Source organism: Python bivittatus, unplaced genomic scaffold (genome assembly GCF_059951505.1).
Source record: "Python bivittatus isolate LINGU-HERP-01145 unplaced genomic scaffold, Pbiv_v1 ctg000480_np1212, whole genome shotgun sequence".
Lineage (NCBI taxonomy): Eukaryota > Metazoa > Chordata > Lepidosauria > Squamata > Pythonidae > Python > Python bivittatus.
Window position 1 is genome coordinate 66,174,440 of NW_028277075.1, and position 20,988 is coordinate 66,195,427.

The 20,988-nt window shown below is 37.9% G+C and overlaps 1 protein-coding gene across 8 annotated transcripts in view; it reads left to right on the forward strand.

The window, feature by feature from the left end:
* Positions 1-20,988, forward strand: part of PPP6R3 (protein phosphatase 6 regulatory subunit 3) — a 92,466-nt gene that overhangs the window by 14,069 nt on the left and 57,409 nt on the right. For 7 of the 8 annotated variants that reach the window (XM_025164793.2, XM_007425265.4, XM_007425266.4 and 4 more), the window contains 3 exons: positions 15,037-15,162; positions 17,957-18,189; positions 19,923-20,109. In XM_025164793.2, the coding sequence (XP_025020561.1) occupies positions 15,151-15,162; positions 17,957-18,189; positions 19,923-20,109 (432 nt within the window). In that variant the 5' untranslated portion in view covers positions 15,037-15,150. The remainder of the gene's footprint in view (positions 1-15,036; positions 15,163-17,956; positions 18,190-19,922; positions 20,110-20,988) is intronic. The other variant, XM_007425262.3, reaches the window with a different exon arrangement.

A 20,988-nucleotide genomic window follows, 5' to 3' on the forward strand; every position in this document is an offset into this window, starting at 1 on the left:
AACAGTGGAACATGAAACAAGCTTTTGCTCTGTCCTTTTTGTCCATGGGCCACAAAAATAGTGGGTAGTAGTTCACCCTGAGTGCTTACTATCATCCAGGCTATAGAACAATTGCCTAGGGAATTTTTTTTAAAAGACTATTTCAGACATTCTTGAAATTCCCAAGAAAGAGGGAAAGCAACTGCTTAAATACGCTTTTCTTTCAGCCTGCCTACACAAACAGTTACAATAGCCCAGTATGGCTTCAACAAAGCCTATGAACAATATAACAAAATTGAAAATATGTTCCTTTGGCTTTTGGATTTGAGACTTCTTCCCAACACGCATACTGCATAGTGCACAAATTCTCTTTAAGTCTGGCCATAGGCACACAGGATAGCTTTTGGCATAGCATTGTGACCTTGGAGTCAGTGCATTCTGTCAAATTTAGGCAACTCAATAATTGGCACACAGTAGCACAGGTAGTTGTTGCTGTTCTGAGTGAAGGTTGGGATAGCCCTTATTCTCCAGTCATAGGTAAGGAAGTCTAATAGAAGGAGGATAAGTTGTGAGGAAGGCCAGCTGCATCACTAAGTCACCATCCAAGTGTGAATGATAACTCACCACAGTGCCTGCCATGGAGAACATAACCTTGCTCAGGACACTGGTTGGCAAGAACACACTGTACCACTGGCCAAACTTTGTCAGGTTAAGCCAGATCTGTGCATAAACTATTCAAAAAAGTGTATTGCTCCTCTTTTGCTGGTCAAAGACCCAAGACATCTTCCCTACTAGAATGCAAGCTGCCATACATTGTTTTTCTACCTGCCAAAGTGAACTGGAAAGTGAGCTGGAATTGGGAGTTCTAATTACTGTTGCTGCTGTGGGTGGAATGTATGCTCAGTATTCAAGCTCCCTCTTACAGCTGTGATTTATTCTTTACTTCTTTACCAAAGTCACTTTTACAACTATCTCTATCTTGGTATATTAACATTACTGAAAACATTCCTCTTAAAGGCTGGTCCAAGACTAATAAAACTTAAGCTATGTTCCCCCCCAGTTGCACAAGCTTGCCAGCACATAAGTGACTTTAATACCCAGGGAGATCCAGCAGGCAGTGTATGTTCCAGTTCTCAGTTGGTCTGTCAGAGCTGGACCTTTCTTGGATCTAATTTGCTCTATATATACCCATGGCCTTTCTTAAGAACATGGTTTTGGGAAGAACCTGGCTTAATTTGCCCTCTCAACGTTCAGGCACTGAAGGCCTTGGAGATAAGCTTCTATTCCTGCTGCTTGAAGGAACCAAATTGTACCTGCTCTTTCTAAACTGGTTGCACAAGGGAAAATATGTGACATTCTACATGTCACTATTTCTTGTTGAACGCTTACCATCCTTTCACACTGCAGTAGAAATATCCTGCAGTGCTACAGCATGTGGTTCAGTTGTCAGTGTTGAAAGGGTGCATAAGGGGATTCTTTAATGGGGAACAATTAGTTGAGGAGATGCTGGACATTCTCCTTACTGAATAAGTGGTCATTGAAAGTCATCATTTGGGCAAAAGCACATGTAGGCTCCAGTGATATTGAGCCACTTTCTATTTGCTCATGGATTACTACTACAACTGCTATGGCAGCTTCCTCTTCTTCAGAAAAGGTGCCTTTGTCTTTCTGATAGTTAGAAACACAGTTTGCCTAATACAGTGGTACCTCGGGTCATGAACACTTCTGTTCATGATCAGTTCGGATCACGAACAGCTCCATTCGCAAAATTTTGCCTCCATTCGCAAACGCCGGATCGGGTGACAAACAGGATCCGAGGCCATTTTCCCTCCCGTGACACGTGGTCATGGCTTCCTGTAGGGAGGGGGACTTTCCCTCCAAGCAATAACCGCCTCCCCACCCCCTTCCTGTCCTTCACGCCAGAAGTCACGTCGAGCAAGGTTAACGGTCTCTCTCTTCGTACTGTATTTTGTTTCATATTTTTGCAGTTCAAAAAAAAAATACATATGGTTCAGAACGGATTAACCGTATTTACATTGAACCTTATGGGAAAATTTGATTCGGGTCGCGACCAATTTGGGTCGCGACCAGAGTCGCAGAACGAATTAAGTTCATGAACCAAGGTACCACTGTACTGTCAACAATTTCAGGGATGTTTTGGTAAAGTCCAGGGCCCAATATCACAAGTCTTTTTGCGTCCTTGCCTCTGCTGATCCATGCCTTATAATAGATTTAGGTGATGTAACATAAATCCTTAAATGTAACTCAAAGGATTAAGGTTACAATACTACTCTCAGGCCCTCTTTAATGTAGTATCTGCTGGTTGTATCTGGATTACTATCACCATCATTCTTGGGCTGAATTTCAGTCCCTGGGTCGGTAGGACTGGGCATTGTCACCTCCTCCTATGCAAAAGAAAGTTACCCTTGCCTAGTACCAGTCACTTTTTCATATGGTGGCAGTTGGCATCACAGCTGCTGCTGCTGCAATAGCAGCAAAAAAACCCTTATTAAACTTAAATCTGTTGCATGCATATGTTCTTTCTTAATGAACAGATCTTTGTCTCTGCTTTTCCTCCCTCTTCATGATTTTATTGATGGTTTTTTGTTTTTAGTGAGGAAAGAGTAGATTTGGGGGGCTCTAAAGATGTTGGAAAGCTATAAAAGAAAAAAAATGTAGGACATCCAAATAGTTGAAACAATGTGAAACATGCTTGGTTTTGTTTTGAGTTCAGAAAAAACTATGAAATATAAGATGCTTTGTTCCAAATTCAGAAACATTCAAAATGACTTTTCCACGCATAAAACATCTTGAGTTTCAGCACTTTGCATGTCCTTGTTAAGCTCAGTTTTGGGGTAGAAGCTGAAGCGTTGGGTTATGGGGAAATAATCCATGATTAAGTAATGTGCCTGTTCACTATACTAAATCTTATTAAATAAGATTATCTTGGTTTAATTCCTTTAAAATTGAAAAAAAATTGCTTTAGTTGAAATCTGTTTCCAGGTACCACTGCTCTTTTGCTTACAAACAGGCTGTCTGATCTTTTGACCTGGGATATTCCTGTTATGTGTGAGTTCACATTCTTAAATACAGTAATGTTGCTGGAAAATTGGGTTAAATAACTACCAGCTAGTAACACACTATAAAGAAATAAACAATAAAAATAAGCAACAAAGAAGCAAAAGACTACTTCTTTATTACATACTGCTGCCCCATTAGAAGACTGAACACTTTCTATGAAAGTTAGATAAATCAAGTATATTATTATAATAACAATTTGGATTACTTCATGTTTAAATGGTGAAATTAGAATATTCATACTTGCTGTTACTTATGCTATTTGAGCTGTTTGTATTGTAAAGCCTGGATATATAATATTTGATATTGTATTAGTTCATTGATCAGCGTTTGTGTCTAGGTTATAGAAATGTGCATACATGGTGATTTAAATCCTGTTCTCCTGTCTTGGTACGCGGGAAGGAGAGTGGGAGCTATTTATTGCTGAGGAGACATGGTACTTGTATAAAGTCTGTGATTCAGTATTTTAAAGAAGTATGTTGAACACACACAAGGGTTCTGTGTAAGATGAGAAATGTCATTCCAAATGTGAATAATGCTGCTTTACATTTAGACTCATTTTTTTGCAAGGGTAACAAGAATCATTATACAGGAAAAGGTGATATTTTTTATATTGTGGTCTCAGGTCACTCAGGATTCATGATTTAATATCGGTATTCATTTTGCTAAAACCTAAGGCTGCAAATAAATGTATGTAAAATATAATGTAATATCTGTATTCTGAATAAAATCTGGAAATTGATTGAAAGCTACTTCAACTCTGGAATAATAGTGTTCAGTGCTTTCAGATGTCACTGTATACAAATGATTTAAATAAATGCTATGTTTATTGATACATGCCCTTTCACGCCCACTGCAATGCTTTGGACTTTGTGTCAGGACACTTTCCAGAAGCAGTTTCTCACAATCTGAAAGTGAGGATAAATAACCAGAATTTGGTGGAAAGTATTCTGGTCTGCAAAGGATGCTTGTTTGTCCAAAGTCAAAGTGGGATCTAAAAAACTTTTAAGCTTTCCAGAAAAAGGTAAGCAGAAGTCCAACTGTATCCCTGTTTTGCCTTAATTGAGTTTATCTACAGTATTAGCTCAATGAACACGTTACTGATTCCAGGCTCTGATCCAGGATACCTACTATCTTACTTGGATTAGAAAAATGAAAAGACAGTTGATGATACTGGCTTAATGGAGGTACTTCACTCAATTGCCAGATTTCTCAGTAGTTTTATATATTAAGAGGCAAATATGGCTATGGAGAGTTGGTTGGAGGGTTTTCTTCCCCCTTCCATGCTCAACACACACTCTCTTTCCATAAACACAGGCATCCAGATGTGTACATATGTTCACAGCTTGTTCATCAGATCCTTTTGAAAATAGAATTTGTGTGGGTGATCCTGGCATTCAAAATATCTCCTTTCTGGGGTGAAGAAAGGTAAAATATTTCCCATACTACCAGCAGGCAGTCTATGATTTTTCCAGCCTGCTAAATAATACTACTTTCATCCTAATGAGTAGCTCTCTGCTTGGGAATGAAAAACTTCAATTTGCCTAACTCTTCCAAGACCATCCCTGCACTGGTAGTATGATCAGCTGTGTGGTTGGGAAAGGAGGATAAGGTTATGTGGCTTTTAGCAGACTATATAGAAAATGGTTGCCTATCTGGAAATTTTTAAGTAAGATAGCAGAACTTCAGGTGTGTAGTCTGATCAACCCTCTTTCCTAATGGGCTGCTTAGGATAATACAGTATCAAGCTTCTTAGAGATTTAGGGAAATCAAAACAGTTATGTTTGTTCATCACTCTTCCAGAAAAGGTGGTCCAGAAGATTGATAAAGATAGTTTCTATATGAAAGCCAGATTGGATGCTGGGCTTAAATAAATTAAGGTATCACTACTGCCTGCTTGAGTTCGATGCTGAAAAAGGAAGACTAGTTACTGGCCAATAATCAATAAAAGGTAAATGCATCCAGCAAAGGTAGATACAGGAATCCTTAAAGTGGCATGGTCCTCTGTAAGCGTAATAGTTTACTCAGCAAAGGGTGTAAGAATAAATATTACACATTTTAACCTACATAATTAGGAAAGGCTATATTTTTGGGAGGTGATAAAATGGTTTTATCACTATTAAAACACATGTAAAGGATTAACAGGTCACTTCCTTATATTAGAAAAAATTATGTGATCACATAAACCCAATTTTGCCAGAGGAAGATACAGTGGTACCTCGGGTCACGAACGCTTCTGTTCACGAACAATTCGGGTCACGAACACCGTTCGCAAAATTTAGCTTCCGTTCCCGAACTCCGCATTGGGTGACGAACAGGATCCGTGGCCATTTTCCCTGCTGACACACGTCGTGGCTTCCTGTGGGCAAGATTGCGGTAGCAGACAGACATCCTGTGAAGCTTTTTGGTGCGCTTTCCAAAGAAAGTGCAGAGCAAGCATGGTAAGAATAAGGTTTTGAAGAAAATAACCATTGAATTGAAGAAGGAAATTGTAGAAAAGCATGAGCGTGGTATTCGTGTGACTAATCTGGGCTCGGAGTACAAGATGGCGAAGTCAACAATCTCGACTATTTTGAAGAATAAAGATGCCATCAAAGGAGCTGATGTGGCAAAAGGAGTAACGATGTTAACCAAGCAGAGGACACAAGTGCTGGAAGAGGTGGAAAAACTTTTGTTAGTGTGGCTGAATGAGAAACAGCTGGCAGGTGATAGTGTTAGTGAAGCTATGATCTGTGAAAAAGCCAGGAAATTGCACAGTGATTTACTGCAAAAAAAACCCTCTACAAGCGCAGCAAGTGAAGAATTTAAAGCAAGCAGAGGCTGGTTTGATAAATTCCGCAAGAGAAGTGGCATCCACGGTGTGACAAGACATGGTGAGGCTTTCAGTTCTGACAAGGCTGCTGCAGAAGTCTACAAGAAAGAATTCGCGGAATTCATGAAGGCGGAAGGATACATCGCTCAGCAAGTGTTCAACTGCGATGAAACAGGGCTCTTCTGGAAGAAGATGCCGAACAGAACCTATATCATGCAGGAGGAAAAGGCACTGCCAGGGCACAAGCCCATGAAGGGCAGATTGACCCTTTTGCTGTGTGCGAACGCAAGCGGCGAGCTGAAGATTAAGCCACTACTGGTGTACCATTCCCACCAGGTGTTTCAATGTCACTGAAGAGACATCCTTGACTCTGAAAGAATTCTGGAAGAAACATTTCAGTGTCCTCCACTGCATCAGCCTCATTGACAAAGCCTGGGAAGATGTCACGTACTGGACCTTAAACTCAGCCTGGAGGAAACTGTGGCCAGAATGTGTCACTGAAAGTGACTTTGAAGGGTCTGATGCAGAGGTAGTGGAGGAGATTGTGTCTGTGTGCAAGAGTATGGGTCTGGATGTCGATGGTGCAGACATAGAGGAGCTTATTGAGGACCATAAGGAGGAGCTGACCACGGAAGAACTTGCTGAACTCCAGAGTGAGCAGCAGAAAGTGCTTGGTGAGGAGCATTCCACTGAGGAAGAGGAAGACAGGGAGGAGGTTAGCAGTGATGTGATTAAATCCATTATGGAAAAATGGAATGAGTGCCAGGATTTCTTTGAGAAGCACCACCCCAACATAACTGTAACGAACAGAGTGTTGAATCTGATGAACAATAACGTGGTCTCTCATTTCCGGAGGGTTATGCAGCGCAGGAAAAAAAAACTGACATTAGACAGATCTTTCCCCAGAACTGAGCCTGCAGCTAAGAGGCAAAGAAGACAGGAAACCCCTGAAGGAGATCTCCCCGATGTCCTTTTGGAGGGGGACTCTCCCTCCAAACAATAACTGCCTCCCCACCCGCCTTCCTGTCCTCCATGCCAGAAGTCACCTCAAGCAAGGTTAGCGTTCTCTCTCTTCATACTGTACTGTACTGTACTTTGTTTCATATTTTTGTGGTTTAAAAAAAAATACATATGGTTCAGAACGGATTAACCGTATTTATATTGAACCTTATGGGAAAATTTGATTCGGGTTGCGACCAATTCGGGTCGCAACCAGAGTCGCAGAACAAATTAAGTTTGTGACCCGAGGTACCACTGTATATCCTAAAATGAAATTTATAAAACCTTTGAAAATGAAAAAGATAATATTTTTCACTTGTATGTGCAAATAAAGTGTTCTGTTAGGAGAATGTATCCTAAACGCCTATTAAAGCTGGAAACTAGTTTATTTATCATAAGAGTTATTGAAAGGGGAAATATCTTAAAATAGACTGTAAGAAAGAGGGAAAAGTTTACTCAGTGAAGAAAACTTTTCCTGAAAACCTGATAAAATATAAAGTATAGGAACAAAAATTGAAACAATTTGTAAAGTGCATTTGGGATACTTAGAACTATACACAAATATTTAACAATACAACATGATGTAGCAAGTAAGAAATGTTAAGGAGAATTAGTTGGAGGAAATGCTGTATTTTCTTGGATAAGATAATACATGCAGAGCAGGTGAAAAATATTAAATGAAGGAAATTCTACTTAAGGGTTTTATAATTTTAAGTAAATATTAAACAGATTTTTAAAGATTATTTAATGGCATTATGAATGGTTTATACACTATAAATAGAAGAGTTCATTTATACATCATACGTAACAAGATTGCTTTCTGAAACATTTTATAAAGTTGCAACTAAACTGGACCACAATTTTAAAATTCTATGCATATAGCTTTAGTCAAGTATAAAGGCAAAAAGATCTAGCCTTTCAGTCCTAGAACTATATATTATATTAGGTATAAGAAATCAGCAGGCCATTAAACTTTGAAGTATTCATTAGAAGGAATGATACGCAAACTGTGAACACATTGTTATACTTCCTAAGTCCTAGGGAAAGGGGGGTGCGGTGGGATATGTTTTAGCCATAAGAGAAATTTTGGGATATTGTCATGTGTCTCTGTGGGATTTCTTCAAAAACTGGCACATTTGGAAAAAATGGAAAATGTGTATTACTTTTTAAAGATAGTTTAGAATTACTGTTCTAGTTTAGGAACATAATGTTATATTGATGTTTTATGATCTGCTTGTAACATTGACAACATTAGAAAGCATTGGCATATTATAATAAAATAAGTTATTTATAAGTTCTGAACTATCTGGATACAAAAAACAATCTTTTTTAAAAAAATTGGATTAATAAAATATTGAATAAAAGCACCTCTCTTCCCATAAGATTATTTGAATACAAATTTTGCTTCATGAAACTCCATCTAATCAGTCTCATTTTCTGAGCTGTCATTACATACTATTTCTGCTTTTTCTTATGCTTTTTTAGAAGCATGAAGATGATATAAATCATCTTTTATTTTATTTGGTATGAATATTTCCAAGCATAAATAAATTTCCTTCATGTATAGCAAGACTCTAAAACAACCACAAAGTAAGAGAAATCAGGCTTTATCAAGCAAAGATCTTGTCACCCTGTGAGGGTATGTTATCCTGAATCATTGATGGTACTGTGGATCAAATATTTAAGGTGTTTTTTATAACATTTGAAAGTAGTTTTACTGCATCACATCCTACATGTGTTGCTTATCTGTATGCAGTCAAATATAGTAGCCATAGAATCATCTATTTTTCTGGGATTGAGTTTTAGACTTAATGGTTTGCAGCAGCATGAACTGGGCAGTAATAATATTTTAGAGTTTTATTAAAAAGTATTTCACTCTGTTTTGAATTTTAAATTGTTATACATTCAGATTCTCAAAGAGTTTATTCTGTCTTGGCCATTGCAAAGAATGTCTGGCAAAATTGTCAAGGTGTTGTAACTGCTGTAGATACTAGGTTTTATATCTTCAAGTAGTTCTTCATCTGGTCTTGAAAGACCATTGTATCAATTACTCTGTGGTGTCGCATACACTTGTAGGTAATTTAAAATCTTTATCTACTGTTGCTTTTAGAGCTCTATTGTTTGTTTTTTAGTTAATTTCCAAAGCATATAATGAGTTGCCTGGAGTTGTAGGGAGGCAGGCAAGTGTACAAATTGAATAAAATAAATGAGTCAACTCCATTAAGTTTTACTACCAAATTTGAGTCATTATTTTATTCTTTCTACTTAATTTTCTTCTTGGTGGTCCTTGAAGCTTGCAGCTATGAGTATCTTTTCAAACTTCTTCTGGTCTTTTTTAAGATGCAAGTTAACCCACAGGGTATACATCTTGTTTCAGGAATAAGCAAATATTATGATTTCCCACATGGGTTTTTGCATTGTCAGCTAGGAAAACAAATATTTTATCACTTTCAGTATTCCATAAAACGTATTTACAACCAATATAATTTTCATTATGCTTTTGTTTGAATGCCTGCTGAAAATAGCAGCTGTTCTATGATTTCTATGTATTTGTTCATCAGTGTGTAAATACCCAAGGGCTTGTCTTTCCTTGTACAAATTGTTTTATGATTTATTTTCTAAAACATTTTATTCAGTGAATATTTAGCTAATAGTAAGACCATCCTAGTAATTTAAAAGCTTTCTTCTGGAACCTCTTTTCTGTTATTGACTGTGGCATTCCATAGAATACATTACCTTTGCAAGGGTATGCATGATTTATTTCCTGATCTTCAGATATCATTTCAGGAGATGCATTTTAGTACAATTGGTTAAAATATTTTATTATTTATGGATATTGATTACACCGCCCTCTGATAATGCTGATCTTATAGAACCAATAGTTGGAGGGTTTCTAGGTCACAAACATTGGAAAATTACTGCTATTGAAGATTGTACTTGTTGATTCTTGCAGTTGTGGTTTGGCATACAAGAATGTGTTCTGCCCTTAGAGCACATGTAATGTATACTTCATTAACAGTGTTTGCCAGTAACATTTTCCTCAGCCCAGTTTATAGTATAGAAATGCTTCTTAGATTTTTCTTAACCATTTTGCTGAGAGGAGAAATGTAATAACCACCTGGCATGTAGAGCGGGCCAATCTAACAGGCCCTAATCATCTGCAAGGTGGGGTAGCACCAGTTAGCTGAAAGCAATCAGAAAGCAATCTGAGCACGGCAACAGACTGATAGCAATGTCCTCCACAATCAGTTCACATCTCAGCTGCCCCATGGCAAAACCCAGGTCTAATGTGCAACCCCTGGTATATGTCAGATCCACAATGACTTGGGACATAAACTCCTAAGGCCTCCCTGGACTCAACACTACCAGATGGTAGATTGAAATCCCCGAGATCCAGAAGCCTCAGGGTCTCAACCACCAACCCAGCACCCAGTTCTAGCAGCTCAGGCTGGGAAGATGCTGCGCTGCAGGGAGGGTGGTACAACAGCAGCAGTCCCATCTGTTCTCTGGAGCCCAGAGAGTCTCATACCCAGTTATCTGGAGCAGAGCCTCTGAAAGCCCTTAATGACTTGCAGATGACAACTGCCACTCCATCTCCAACCCTGCCCCCCCAAGTCACAGCTGATGCCAGATCTGAAACACTTTATTACAAACTTCACTGCTAGGGTAGAGAGTGATTTTGTCTCAAAACATCAGTTTATAAGAAATGTGGTATGGCTTATGTGAAAATTGTGAAGATAGGTAACGTGATGAAATGGCCAGGACACGATAGGACCTACAGTAAGAGATGTGGAAGAGGATGCTTATTTCTATCTTGGCAGAAAAAAATGGTGCTGACCTCAGATTTCTTCGTATTATAATAAGATTGTATTCAGTTAGTAAAATCTCAGTAATGTTGGGACACAGTACCTTATAAACCAGTGGTTTCCAAACTGGTGGCTTTTGGAGTTATTGTGAGAGGTCCAGACACATAAAGCAAAATAAAAATCCCACTCATTTAGCTCTTTTTCTGGCAAAAGATATTTCACTCCATAGGGTGAAATGGGAGGGAGAGAAATACTGGGCTGTTTTAAGAGGGACCAGCACAACATTCTGTTTCTAGGATAACAACCTCCTGGTTCAGGTATTTTTAATTTTTAAATGTCAGGGCTAAGAAGTTTGATAGATGTTAACAAAAATCTTTGTGGGAAGTATAGTGGAGCCCACAGGAACTACATTGGGTCTTCCAGGTATAGTTTCTCTTCAAATTGAATCCCCACTAGTATTGATTAGTTGGAGTTCTTTGATTAACTTGGACCAGTGGTAGAGACTACCTTGTAAAATTTTTCAATTAAACATATGACCCATTGTTATGGAACCACAGCCAGCAGGTGAATCAGTCTCCTTATAGATTCTGATTCTGTAGTAATATGTTGACTGTAACAGACAGGATATGGTCATTGTTGTTTGGTTATAGGGAGAATGGTTTTATTGTCTTGTGAGAAGAGTTAGTGAAATTTAGCCTGAATGTTATCTTTCTGTTTATGTGTTCTTAAGAAATATGGATTGTAATATATAATTCATGTCAGTTGCATAATGGTATAATAGAGGCAAGACTCTTTTTGAATTACAGAAGATAGAGAAAGCAACCATTTATTCAGAAGTTGAGTAAGAATGAAGAAAGGAAGTGAAGTTATGTTAACAGTTTTCAAAAAGCTTATGAGGGGATGTTTTGAAGGTATGAAGGAGATCAGTAGATATCACTTAGATACAATTTAAAGGTAAGACACATATGAAGGGCAGCAATGTATGCTGCATAACTTGTTCTCATTAATGGGTTCTAGAAAGCACACAGAAAGGTAATCACTTAGAAGCATGAAATATTTGTGTTTTTCCTGTGTACATTTATTAGTGCAGATAATATTCCAAGGTCACGTGTTAATGATATACAGTTATGTTTTTATGACCAAGTATCACAGTTTCCGTGAAATGGGAAACATTGTTTTAAATCTGGAACAAACCATTGTGTTCCAGAGTTTCTGCTGAACTGTTTTCAATCAACCTTGATTTAACAGAACTAAAACTCACTATGCTTTGGTTGTTTTGGGTTTTGGACCAAATAAAATTTGGATGGGGTAAAAAGGGCCACTGCTAGTGTGTGTCACCCCATGTCTTCCTTTCTGAGCAACTCCCAGGGTGGCATATCCCACTGACTCATCCACCCCTCCTACATTTCCAGTGCCTTTTTTTTCACTCCCCTCAGCTATCACCAATCTTTCAGTGTGGCATATCCTACCAGCTCCCTGATCTTCCCAACACTCTCCCTCCTCCAAAAGTTCCATTTGTTGCATGCATAGACCAAAACACCTGAAATGTATGTTTTCATTCAGGCACAGACCACCCAAAACCAGCTGTTCTGGCTGTCTTGTAAATCCTAGATAAAGTAGTTTCTACAGGTAGTCCTTGGTTAACGACAGTAATTGGGACTGGAATTTCTGTTGCTAAGCAATGCAGTCTTAAAGTGCAGTGTCATGTGACTGCATTGCTAGCAATGGCAATCCTGGTAGTTCCCTTTGCTGTCGTTAAGTGAAGATCACATGACTGCAACATGGGAAGTGGAGGGAATACAGAAGCACTGAAACCACGTCCCAGGGAAGCGGGCTGGCAGGCAAGAACTATGGGTGGGGAAGTCAATGCTATAGAGTATGGGTGGGCAGCTGCTGCGGAGGGTGGGTGTGTGCTACAGAATATGAGATCCCCATGCCGCCTGGGGGCTCAGGAGAAAAAGCAGCAGGAGCAATTTGCAAGAGTGACTTGCGACTTCCTGCTGGCTTCCCCATTAACCTTGCTTGTGGGAAGCTGACAGGGAAGGTTGCAAATGGTGATCATGTGACCACAGAACACCTCAACCGTCGTAATTGCAAGCCAATTGCCAAGTGCCCAAATCGTGATCTCATGGCCGCGGGGACACTGCAATGGCCACTACATCGAAAAACACTTGTAAATCCCCCCTCATTCAATGCTGTCGTAACTTCAAATGGTTGCTGAATGAGTGATTGTAACCTGAGGACTACCTGTACACAGATAATATAATTATGCTGTCTGTCTGCAAAATGCCAATATAATCATGGGAATAAGGAAGGAAGCATACACAAGATATCCCATCCATTTTATGAGTTTATTCCCACCCATCTTTGCCTTTCTCTCTGTGGATAGAACATGTCGCATTAAGAGTAGACTGATATGCCATAACAGAGCATGAAGCATAGAAATCTTAATAATTTTTAGGTCTGTTGAAAGGATTAGATAAGTGACTATCAGTTTCCACCTATTGGCCTGATGATCCAGAAGTTTCATGTACATGCAAAAAATGCTTGCAAGCATCTTATTTGTGTAATTACATATGTGTCTAATAAGTCTGGCAGTAACATGATTGCTTGATAACTCATAATTTGAAACGATATACTATGTGAAATTGAGGTTAGATTTTTCCCCCCCCTGCTTTCCCAGAAACTGAATGAGGCCAAATAGATAAATATGTCAAATGCATATTTCTATGGTACCTTTTAGAGCAGTCTTCTTCAGTAAAAGCCTTAATAGTACAGTATAAAAGGACACTACAAAATTTACAAGTTTTAATATAAAATTAAATGAACATCAGTATTCTTGGGGTCACCTAAAAGCTGTGGAGAAATGCTCATATCCTTCTGTGATGCAATAATGCATCTCCCTGACTCATCTATGCTTATAAAAAATAGCATGCATATTGAAGGCAGTTGCCTCTAATTGTAAAGCCAAAAAATAATGTTACAGCTATCTGGTTATATGTAACCAAAGGCCTTGGTGCATTGGTAGGAAGTTAGCAAGAAGAATTACTTGAAATGTTCAGTAGTGAGAAGTTTCCATATGTATTAGAAGTGTGAAAGGAGGACCTAAAGAATTTTGAAGTTTTCAGTCTATGGAGGTGGAATATGGTCACTTAGTATTTGTTTGGTACATCTGGAGTAAAGATTGTGAATATTCCTGGTAAGTAATAGAACAACAGAAAGACCATTTAAAGGAGGAGATTCTGCCACTGTCTGTAACATACTGATTAGGAAAAGGCTAAAGATTACTAGATTTCCCATTTATGAATTGTGTATTAAGAAAACATTTCCCATTAAAAGAAAATAATTCAATATATTATTTTATATATAGAAAGAGTATTTTATCCAAACATTGATGTACATTTTATTAGAATTCCAATTGCTTCATTGTGTGCAGTATCAACCTATTTAGAAAAGAGAGACTGATAAACTAGCTTTTTGATTTTTATGGAAATTCTTAAATACTGAAACAAACTTCACAAAACGATCTAGTATCTCTTTATCATGTCTGATGAGATTAGATATGTTGAATGCAAATAAGCCTGGAAAATAAAATTTTATGGTCATCTCATCCAGATGCCTCCTTACCTTTTTCTCAGTTAAAGTAGAAATCCCTATTATATATTCAGTTCTTGGTGTATTTGGGGCATTCTGTGCCCTGCATTCTGTAACAATAAGAGTAAGGTCATACCTTTATGTTATACTCCTATTCCCCCTTAGATACTTTGAGAATAAATGTATTTTTGCCTGAAAATGATGAAATCCATAAATTGCTTGAGTATATCCTTGAACCCTATGTTCACTTTCTCTCCTCTCTTTGGTATACTCTTAATTATGCTTGTTCAGGGATCAGCAGCCTTTTCAGGCAGCAATATATACTTTGCTTTAAGCAATTTAAACAAAAAAATAATCATGAGTTGTCACAGAGTTTTCAAGATTTGGCTGTCATAAGGTTTTGACTTTTTAAAAAATAAAAATGATTTTTTGGATGTCAGTAGACACCACCTAGTTCTTCCAAGGGCTCTGTACTGTTGGGTTCAGTTCTGGTTGTTGCAGTCTTGTGTTGCAATACTGCATACACTCTACTTGGAAGCAAATAACACCAGTCTGATAAGATTGCCAGATCTGTATGAAATTAGGTAGCTATTTTCATCCCATTCGGGTACCAAAGATCATTATATAGAATAGTAAGTGGAACTTGAATAGAATATATGTTTGTAAGCATAATTAAATCATTAAGTTTAATAAAAATAATATATCTTCTTCTGTGGGATCCTGTAATTTGCCCTTTGATCCATTTTGGGTATTTTTCCTTATTCCAAGGGTCCTGGCCTCCTGTTGAAAGTGATGGAGTAATCTGGTCAGCATCTGCCATATTGAGAAACCAGCTCCTAAAACAGCTTGCCTGGGAGAAAGCTTGTGAAATAACGCAGTAACATGTTTGCAGTAGTATGCTTTCTTTTTTTGTTGCTATTTAATATTGGTCTTTCCTGATTACTCATTACGAATCAGTGGGGCATATACAGTGGTACCTCTAGTTACGAACTTAATCCGTTCCGTGACTCTGGTTGCAACTCGAGTTGGTCTCAAGTCGAGGTAAAGTTTCCCATAAGGTTCAATGTAAATAAGGTTAATCCGTTCCGCCCTCCGAATTTGGTCCCACCACGAGGCAAATTTCCCCATAAGGTTCAATGTAAATACGGCTAATCCGCCCTCCGAATTTGGTCGCACCCCGAGGTAAATTTCCCCCATAAGGGTCAATGTAAATACGGCTAAACAGTTCTGAAACATATGCATTTTATTTTTAAACCTCAAAAACCTTCCAAACGCCACAAAAACCTTCCAAACGCCACAAAACACACCACAAGCCTCACTGAACGTCTCCTTGCTACTGCGATCTCGCCCACAGGAAGGCGCGACCACGTGGCAGCAGGGAAAATGGCCTCAGATCCGGTTCGTAAGTAGAGGCGGAATTTGCAAGTAGAGGTAAATTTTTGGGGCCGGAGCTGGTCGCATCTTGAAAAATTCGTAAGGAGGGGCGTTCGTAACTAGAGGTACCACTGTATATTGTAGAGTGTCACACACCATGAGATATACATGTTTACTTGACAGTAAATTCCATCATCTTGAAAGAGTCCTCCTTCCAAATGCCCATAGGGCTATAAGTTGAATGCACAGGGATTTTTCATTCACAAAGATTTGGAATTCTTTAAGAGCTGAAATCTGGAAAACAGAAATATAATAAGGGTATAGGGCAGAACCGCTTTATATGTCAGGAATGAGTGGTTGCAGTGGCCTGACAAATAAGCCAATGTTTGATTTCAGTTTGTGTAAAATATATTTGATGTATAGAACTTAATTTCTGCAAAAGCACTAATATATTAATTAGTTGGTTAGTCTTTATCTGATTGCTAACTTCTGACATGTCTGCTTTTTTAATCTTATGATGATTTAGATTGATACTAAAAGCAGGTGGTACTTAACTTTATTGGGTAGGGGTCACACTGCAAGAGGGCAGCCAAGCCAGCCAGATATTAGAAATTGGCTTAACTCTTTATTTGTAGCTCTGTATGTACTTTAAAAAATCCTGTATCATTCTTTTGGTCCCTTTCTTGTATGTCAACTAAATATTGACTGTCACTGCAGTGCTAACTAAGCATGTGCATTTGGAAGTAAGCCTTATTGGTTTCACTGAATTCAGTTCCAGGTATGTATATTTAGAGAATTGCAACCTGTTTTAAAAGGCCTATACATCAAAGGTGTGGGCCCACAACGTGATTGGCGTTGATAAGGCAGCTTTCTTCACAAAATCAAAATTTGTATATTTCTCTAACTTTATGACTAGCTATTTAAAGAAAGTATCATGCATCACTTAGATGAGGAATAGCTTGTATTTAATTCAGAACAATGCAGAACTGGCTGTACATGCAACTTTTGTTCTCTCTGTTGTAGTCTTAAAATGAGACAACCAGAGCTGTCATTGTATGGTGTTAATTCATTGCAGTTTGATAAGATTAGCACATATAACTTCATAGAGTATACCTAATTGATGGTTGCCATTACCCTGCTTTAGGAAATTACTAACTTTCGTTACTAAAGAATTGATGGATTTGAAATTGATCAACATTTTGAAAATTTAAATTAATATACAGGATACAATCTAGCTAATTCTATTCCTATTATTTCTGTGAAATAAGATTCTTTTAATGCACCCTTATACTTTATCTTTAACACAACCCTCTGGAGTCTATATTTTAGTCTATAACTCCCATCAACCCCAGCCAACATAACCAACGTTTGGTTAATGGAAACTAGTCAGTTGAACATCTGAAATATCCAGATTGGGGGAGGCTGTTTTAACATTTGTGGACACTATTTGAAATAATACTATTTTTTAAGTAAAAAAAGTTTTTTCTTAAAACAGGTAATTGGACCCTGATTCTTAAGAAATTAGGAAAGGATTTTAACTCTGGCCCTCATTACCTTGACACTTCTTAATTTTTAATAATAATGAGGCAGTACTGATTTATTAAGGAAATAATCTGTATTTTCCTAAAATCCTATATGCATCATCACATTTTGCATTAGTAACAATAGAAAGAGAATTGCTCAATATGGATTTAATATGAGGCCTGACAGGTATAGTACTAATGGTTTATTCTGATTGTTGGCCTTCTGATGAGTTTTGCTAGCTCCATCAAGTCTTGGACCAGAGAAAATCCAGATTTTATGCAAATAATGAAGGACTTAATTCTCTTTTGCAAATAGTATCCACAGAGAAAAATACGGGAATTTCATAGACAGTTTAGGATGGAAACTTGCATCAGCAATAGGGTTAGGATAATTTGTTTTTAGCAACTTCTTGAGTTGACCATTGTTGGAATCAAGCTTCAAGTAAAAAGGGCAAGAAGATGCTGAAAATACTGCAAAATGAAATTTCTGAGTTAATAAATGCTTTCCTTGCTGTTATTGCATTAACGTGAACCATTTCATGTTAAAATATTAAAATCTTTGAGATGACTAACTACTGTATTGAAATGTTAAAGACATTGGCTTATCATTTAAGGCACTTTGATAACGGAGGCATTTTTCTTCCTTGAATTCCACTTTTTTTTTTTTTTTGCATTGGTTGTTTGTTCTTTGCTTCTGTGGTTTCTTGCTTTTACAGTTCCTTTTGTATACAAATTGAGAACAGGGAAACTCTCTATTAATTAAAGCTGTATATGATTTTCCCTTTCTCTAGACCAGCATGTTTTGGAAATTTGATCTTCATTCGTCATCCCACATAGACACACTTCTAGAGAGAGAAGATGTAACACTGAAGGAACTGATGGATGAAGAAGATGTCTTACAAGAGTGTAAAGCTCAAAATCGCAAACTTATAGAATTTCTTTTGAAATCGGAATGTCTGGAAAATCTAGTATCATTCATTATAGAAGAGCCACCTCAAGACATGGATGAAAAGATCAGATACAAGTAGGAAACATGTTTAATCTGAAAGTTGGACATTGAAAAAATAGCAAGCTGGCAATAGAGATCTACATGCCAGTAATTTCAGTGAAGTATGGGTTGGTTATATGCTAAAATGCATACTCTCAAAAAAATATCCTTCCCTTTCACAACCTTCTAACACCATCTTAAATAAAAATTATTGTAACAAAAATTATTATTAGTAATATACATATTTGTATATTGCTTCATCTTATTAGTACTTGAAGTAATTTACAGTCGACATTTGTAATATAAAATGCAAACAGTAAATTAAAGCAATATAAAATTAACATAGTTAAAAAGCAAGGGGATGAAGGAAAACAAAAATGTAACAAAAGCCATTCACACAGCAGTTCATGCAGGGCCTTGGTGAAGAGAGAGATCTTCCATTGGGATCCCAAAAAATGTAATTCTAGAAACTTATGAATGTGATGGAGGAGAATGTTTCAAAGTGGAGGCTTTATGGGTCTTGGCAGATGCAAGAGAACCAGTCCAGGCAATGCAGAGGTGGTCTGTCAGGAATCATGGTCCCAAATTGAAGCCATATATATCAAAAGCAAGACTTTGAACTGCTCAGTAGGGAATTGGCAACTGGTGCATTTGCTTCAACAAAGGAGTAACTTGTAGGGTTCAGTGCCCCAGTCGGTAACCTAGCTGCTGTATTCTGCACCAGCTGCAAGTTCTAGATCTCTCTGTGTAGGCAGCCTTATAGAGAGCACATTATAGTGGTAGTCTAAATGTGAGGTTATCTGTATGTGAACCACTAGAGCTCATACAATCAGATCTTCAGAAACTTTTTGTTGCTGCAGAAAAACAGAATGGGGAAAATGAGATAGAATTGATTTTGCGTTCCAACAATCACTTCTTCCAGAAGTGCATAACTATCCCTATTTGCTGATTTTTCAGAAGTGAATGGTATATATTTTCTTTTCAACGATAGTTGTGGCTGGCTAGTATTATTTGTCACATGCCAATGACTATTTGGATAAAGGTTTTTGTGAGCTCCTTGGGCTGTGGAATAGTTGTCAGAATAGATTTTTCTCTCATGTGCCTTGAGAGCGGATTGTCAAATTGCCACCCCTGATTGCTCATGGGAGTGCTTCTTGCTGCATCTCCCAACAGCTGTGAAAGGGCTTCTTGCTTGGCTCCTGTAAGCCCCACAGCCTGCTGTGGTTCCTGTTGCTGGTTTTTATCCACTGGAGGTACACCTCTAGAGATGTACCTCTAGTAGCACTGTCTGGTGTCTGTTCCCATTCCTCTGCCGTGATGCATGAACGCCACGTAGGAACATTGATATCAGTGCTGCCCAGCTGCTACTTTAGAGACTTTCTGGATGTAGCTTTCTACTTCCAAAGTTAATGCTGTATGCATCCTTGGAGACCTGTGTATTCTTGCACTGCTCTTTTTATCCTCAACTTTTGCTTTTGGTCAGCTCCAGAAGTTGGGTTTCGTGTCAGGACTAGATCTGTTGATCAGGATACTTTATATTGTTTGTATAAATAACGTGCACTGTATACTTGAATCAATTGAAGAACCGTCTAAAGTAGCTCCATTGAAATACTGTTCTCAAATGGAAGTCCTATGAAACCTGTACAGATTGTGAAAGTTGGCTGTGTTCATTCAGAATTTAGTAGGCTGCAAAATAATAGTACATGTCTCTCTATTTATGGGTTTGTAATTTATTGTAGTAAAATAAAACATCAACTGTTTTCTTTTAGATATCCAAATATATCTTGTGAACTGCTTACTTCAGATGTTTCACAGATCAATGATAGACTGGGTGAAGAGGAATCATTACTAACAAAACTGTACAGTTTTCTTCTAAATGAGCCCCCTCTAAATCCATTATTGGCCAGTTTCTTCAGCAAGGTGCTGAGTATTCTTATTAGCAGAAAACCAGAACAGGTATTTGCTTTTTGAATCTTCATGTTTGAAAGTTTGTCTTGTACTGTACCCTCTAATGCCACATGGAATTAGATATATTTGTGTACAGGTAGTCCTCGCTTAATGACCATGATAGGCACCGGAAAATTGGTCGTTAAGCGGGGCATTCATTAAGCAAGTCACCATGTGACTGGACCTGATTTTAGAACCATTATATGATGGTTGTTACTTGAATCACTGTGGTTATTAAGTGAAGCATGTGGCCGTTAAACGAATCCAGCTTCCCCAATGGACTTTTTTGCTGGAATTCACTTAAACCACCATGCAGTTCACTTAATGACCATCATAAAAAGGTCAAAAATCTCAATCATGTGACTGTGGGGGGGGCGCGATGGTTTGTGATGGTTGTAAGTGCGAATACAGATCGTAAAGCACTTTTCTAAGGCCATCGTAACTTTGAATCGTCATTAAACAGTTGTTAAGTGAGGACTACCTATATTTATATGTTTGATGCAGTTGCATTGGTTTAACTATTATTGAATCAGTAGGGCCAATTTTTAAGTCCGAGGACTTCACTCGCTTGTGTCTAATTTTCCAGGGACTAACTCTACATGTACACTTGCATGCATATACTTGAATGCATCCACATATATACATGTAAAGATTCTGAAATAGACATAAGAGCCTTTGCTATATTTTTCAGCTTGAAAAATTTGCCAATCTCCTAAGCTAGCTGTAGTAAAACTTTTTTTTTTTAATCAAACGCAGTTATAACAATAACAGGTGGCTGCAACCCAGTGCTTTATTTTAAAATGTGCTCCCTGCTCAGAAAAAAAGACAAAGTAGGGAGTATTGGAGGTGGGAACTAGAGTACAGTAAACTTGTCATTTTGTGAATGTA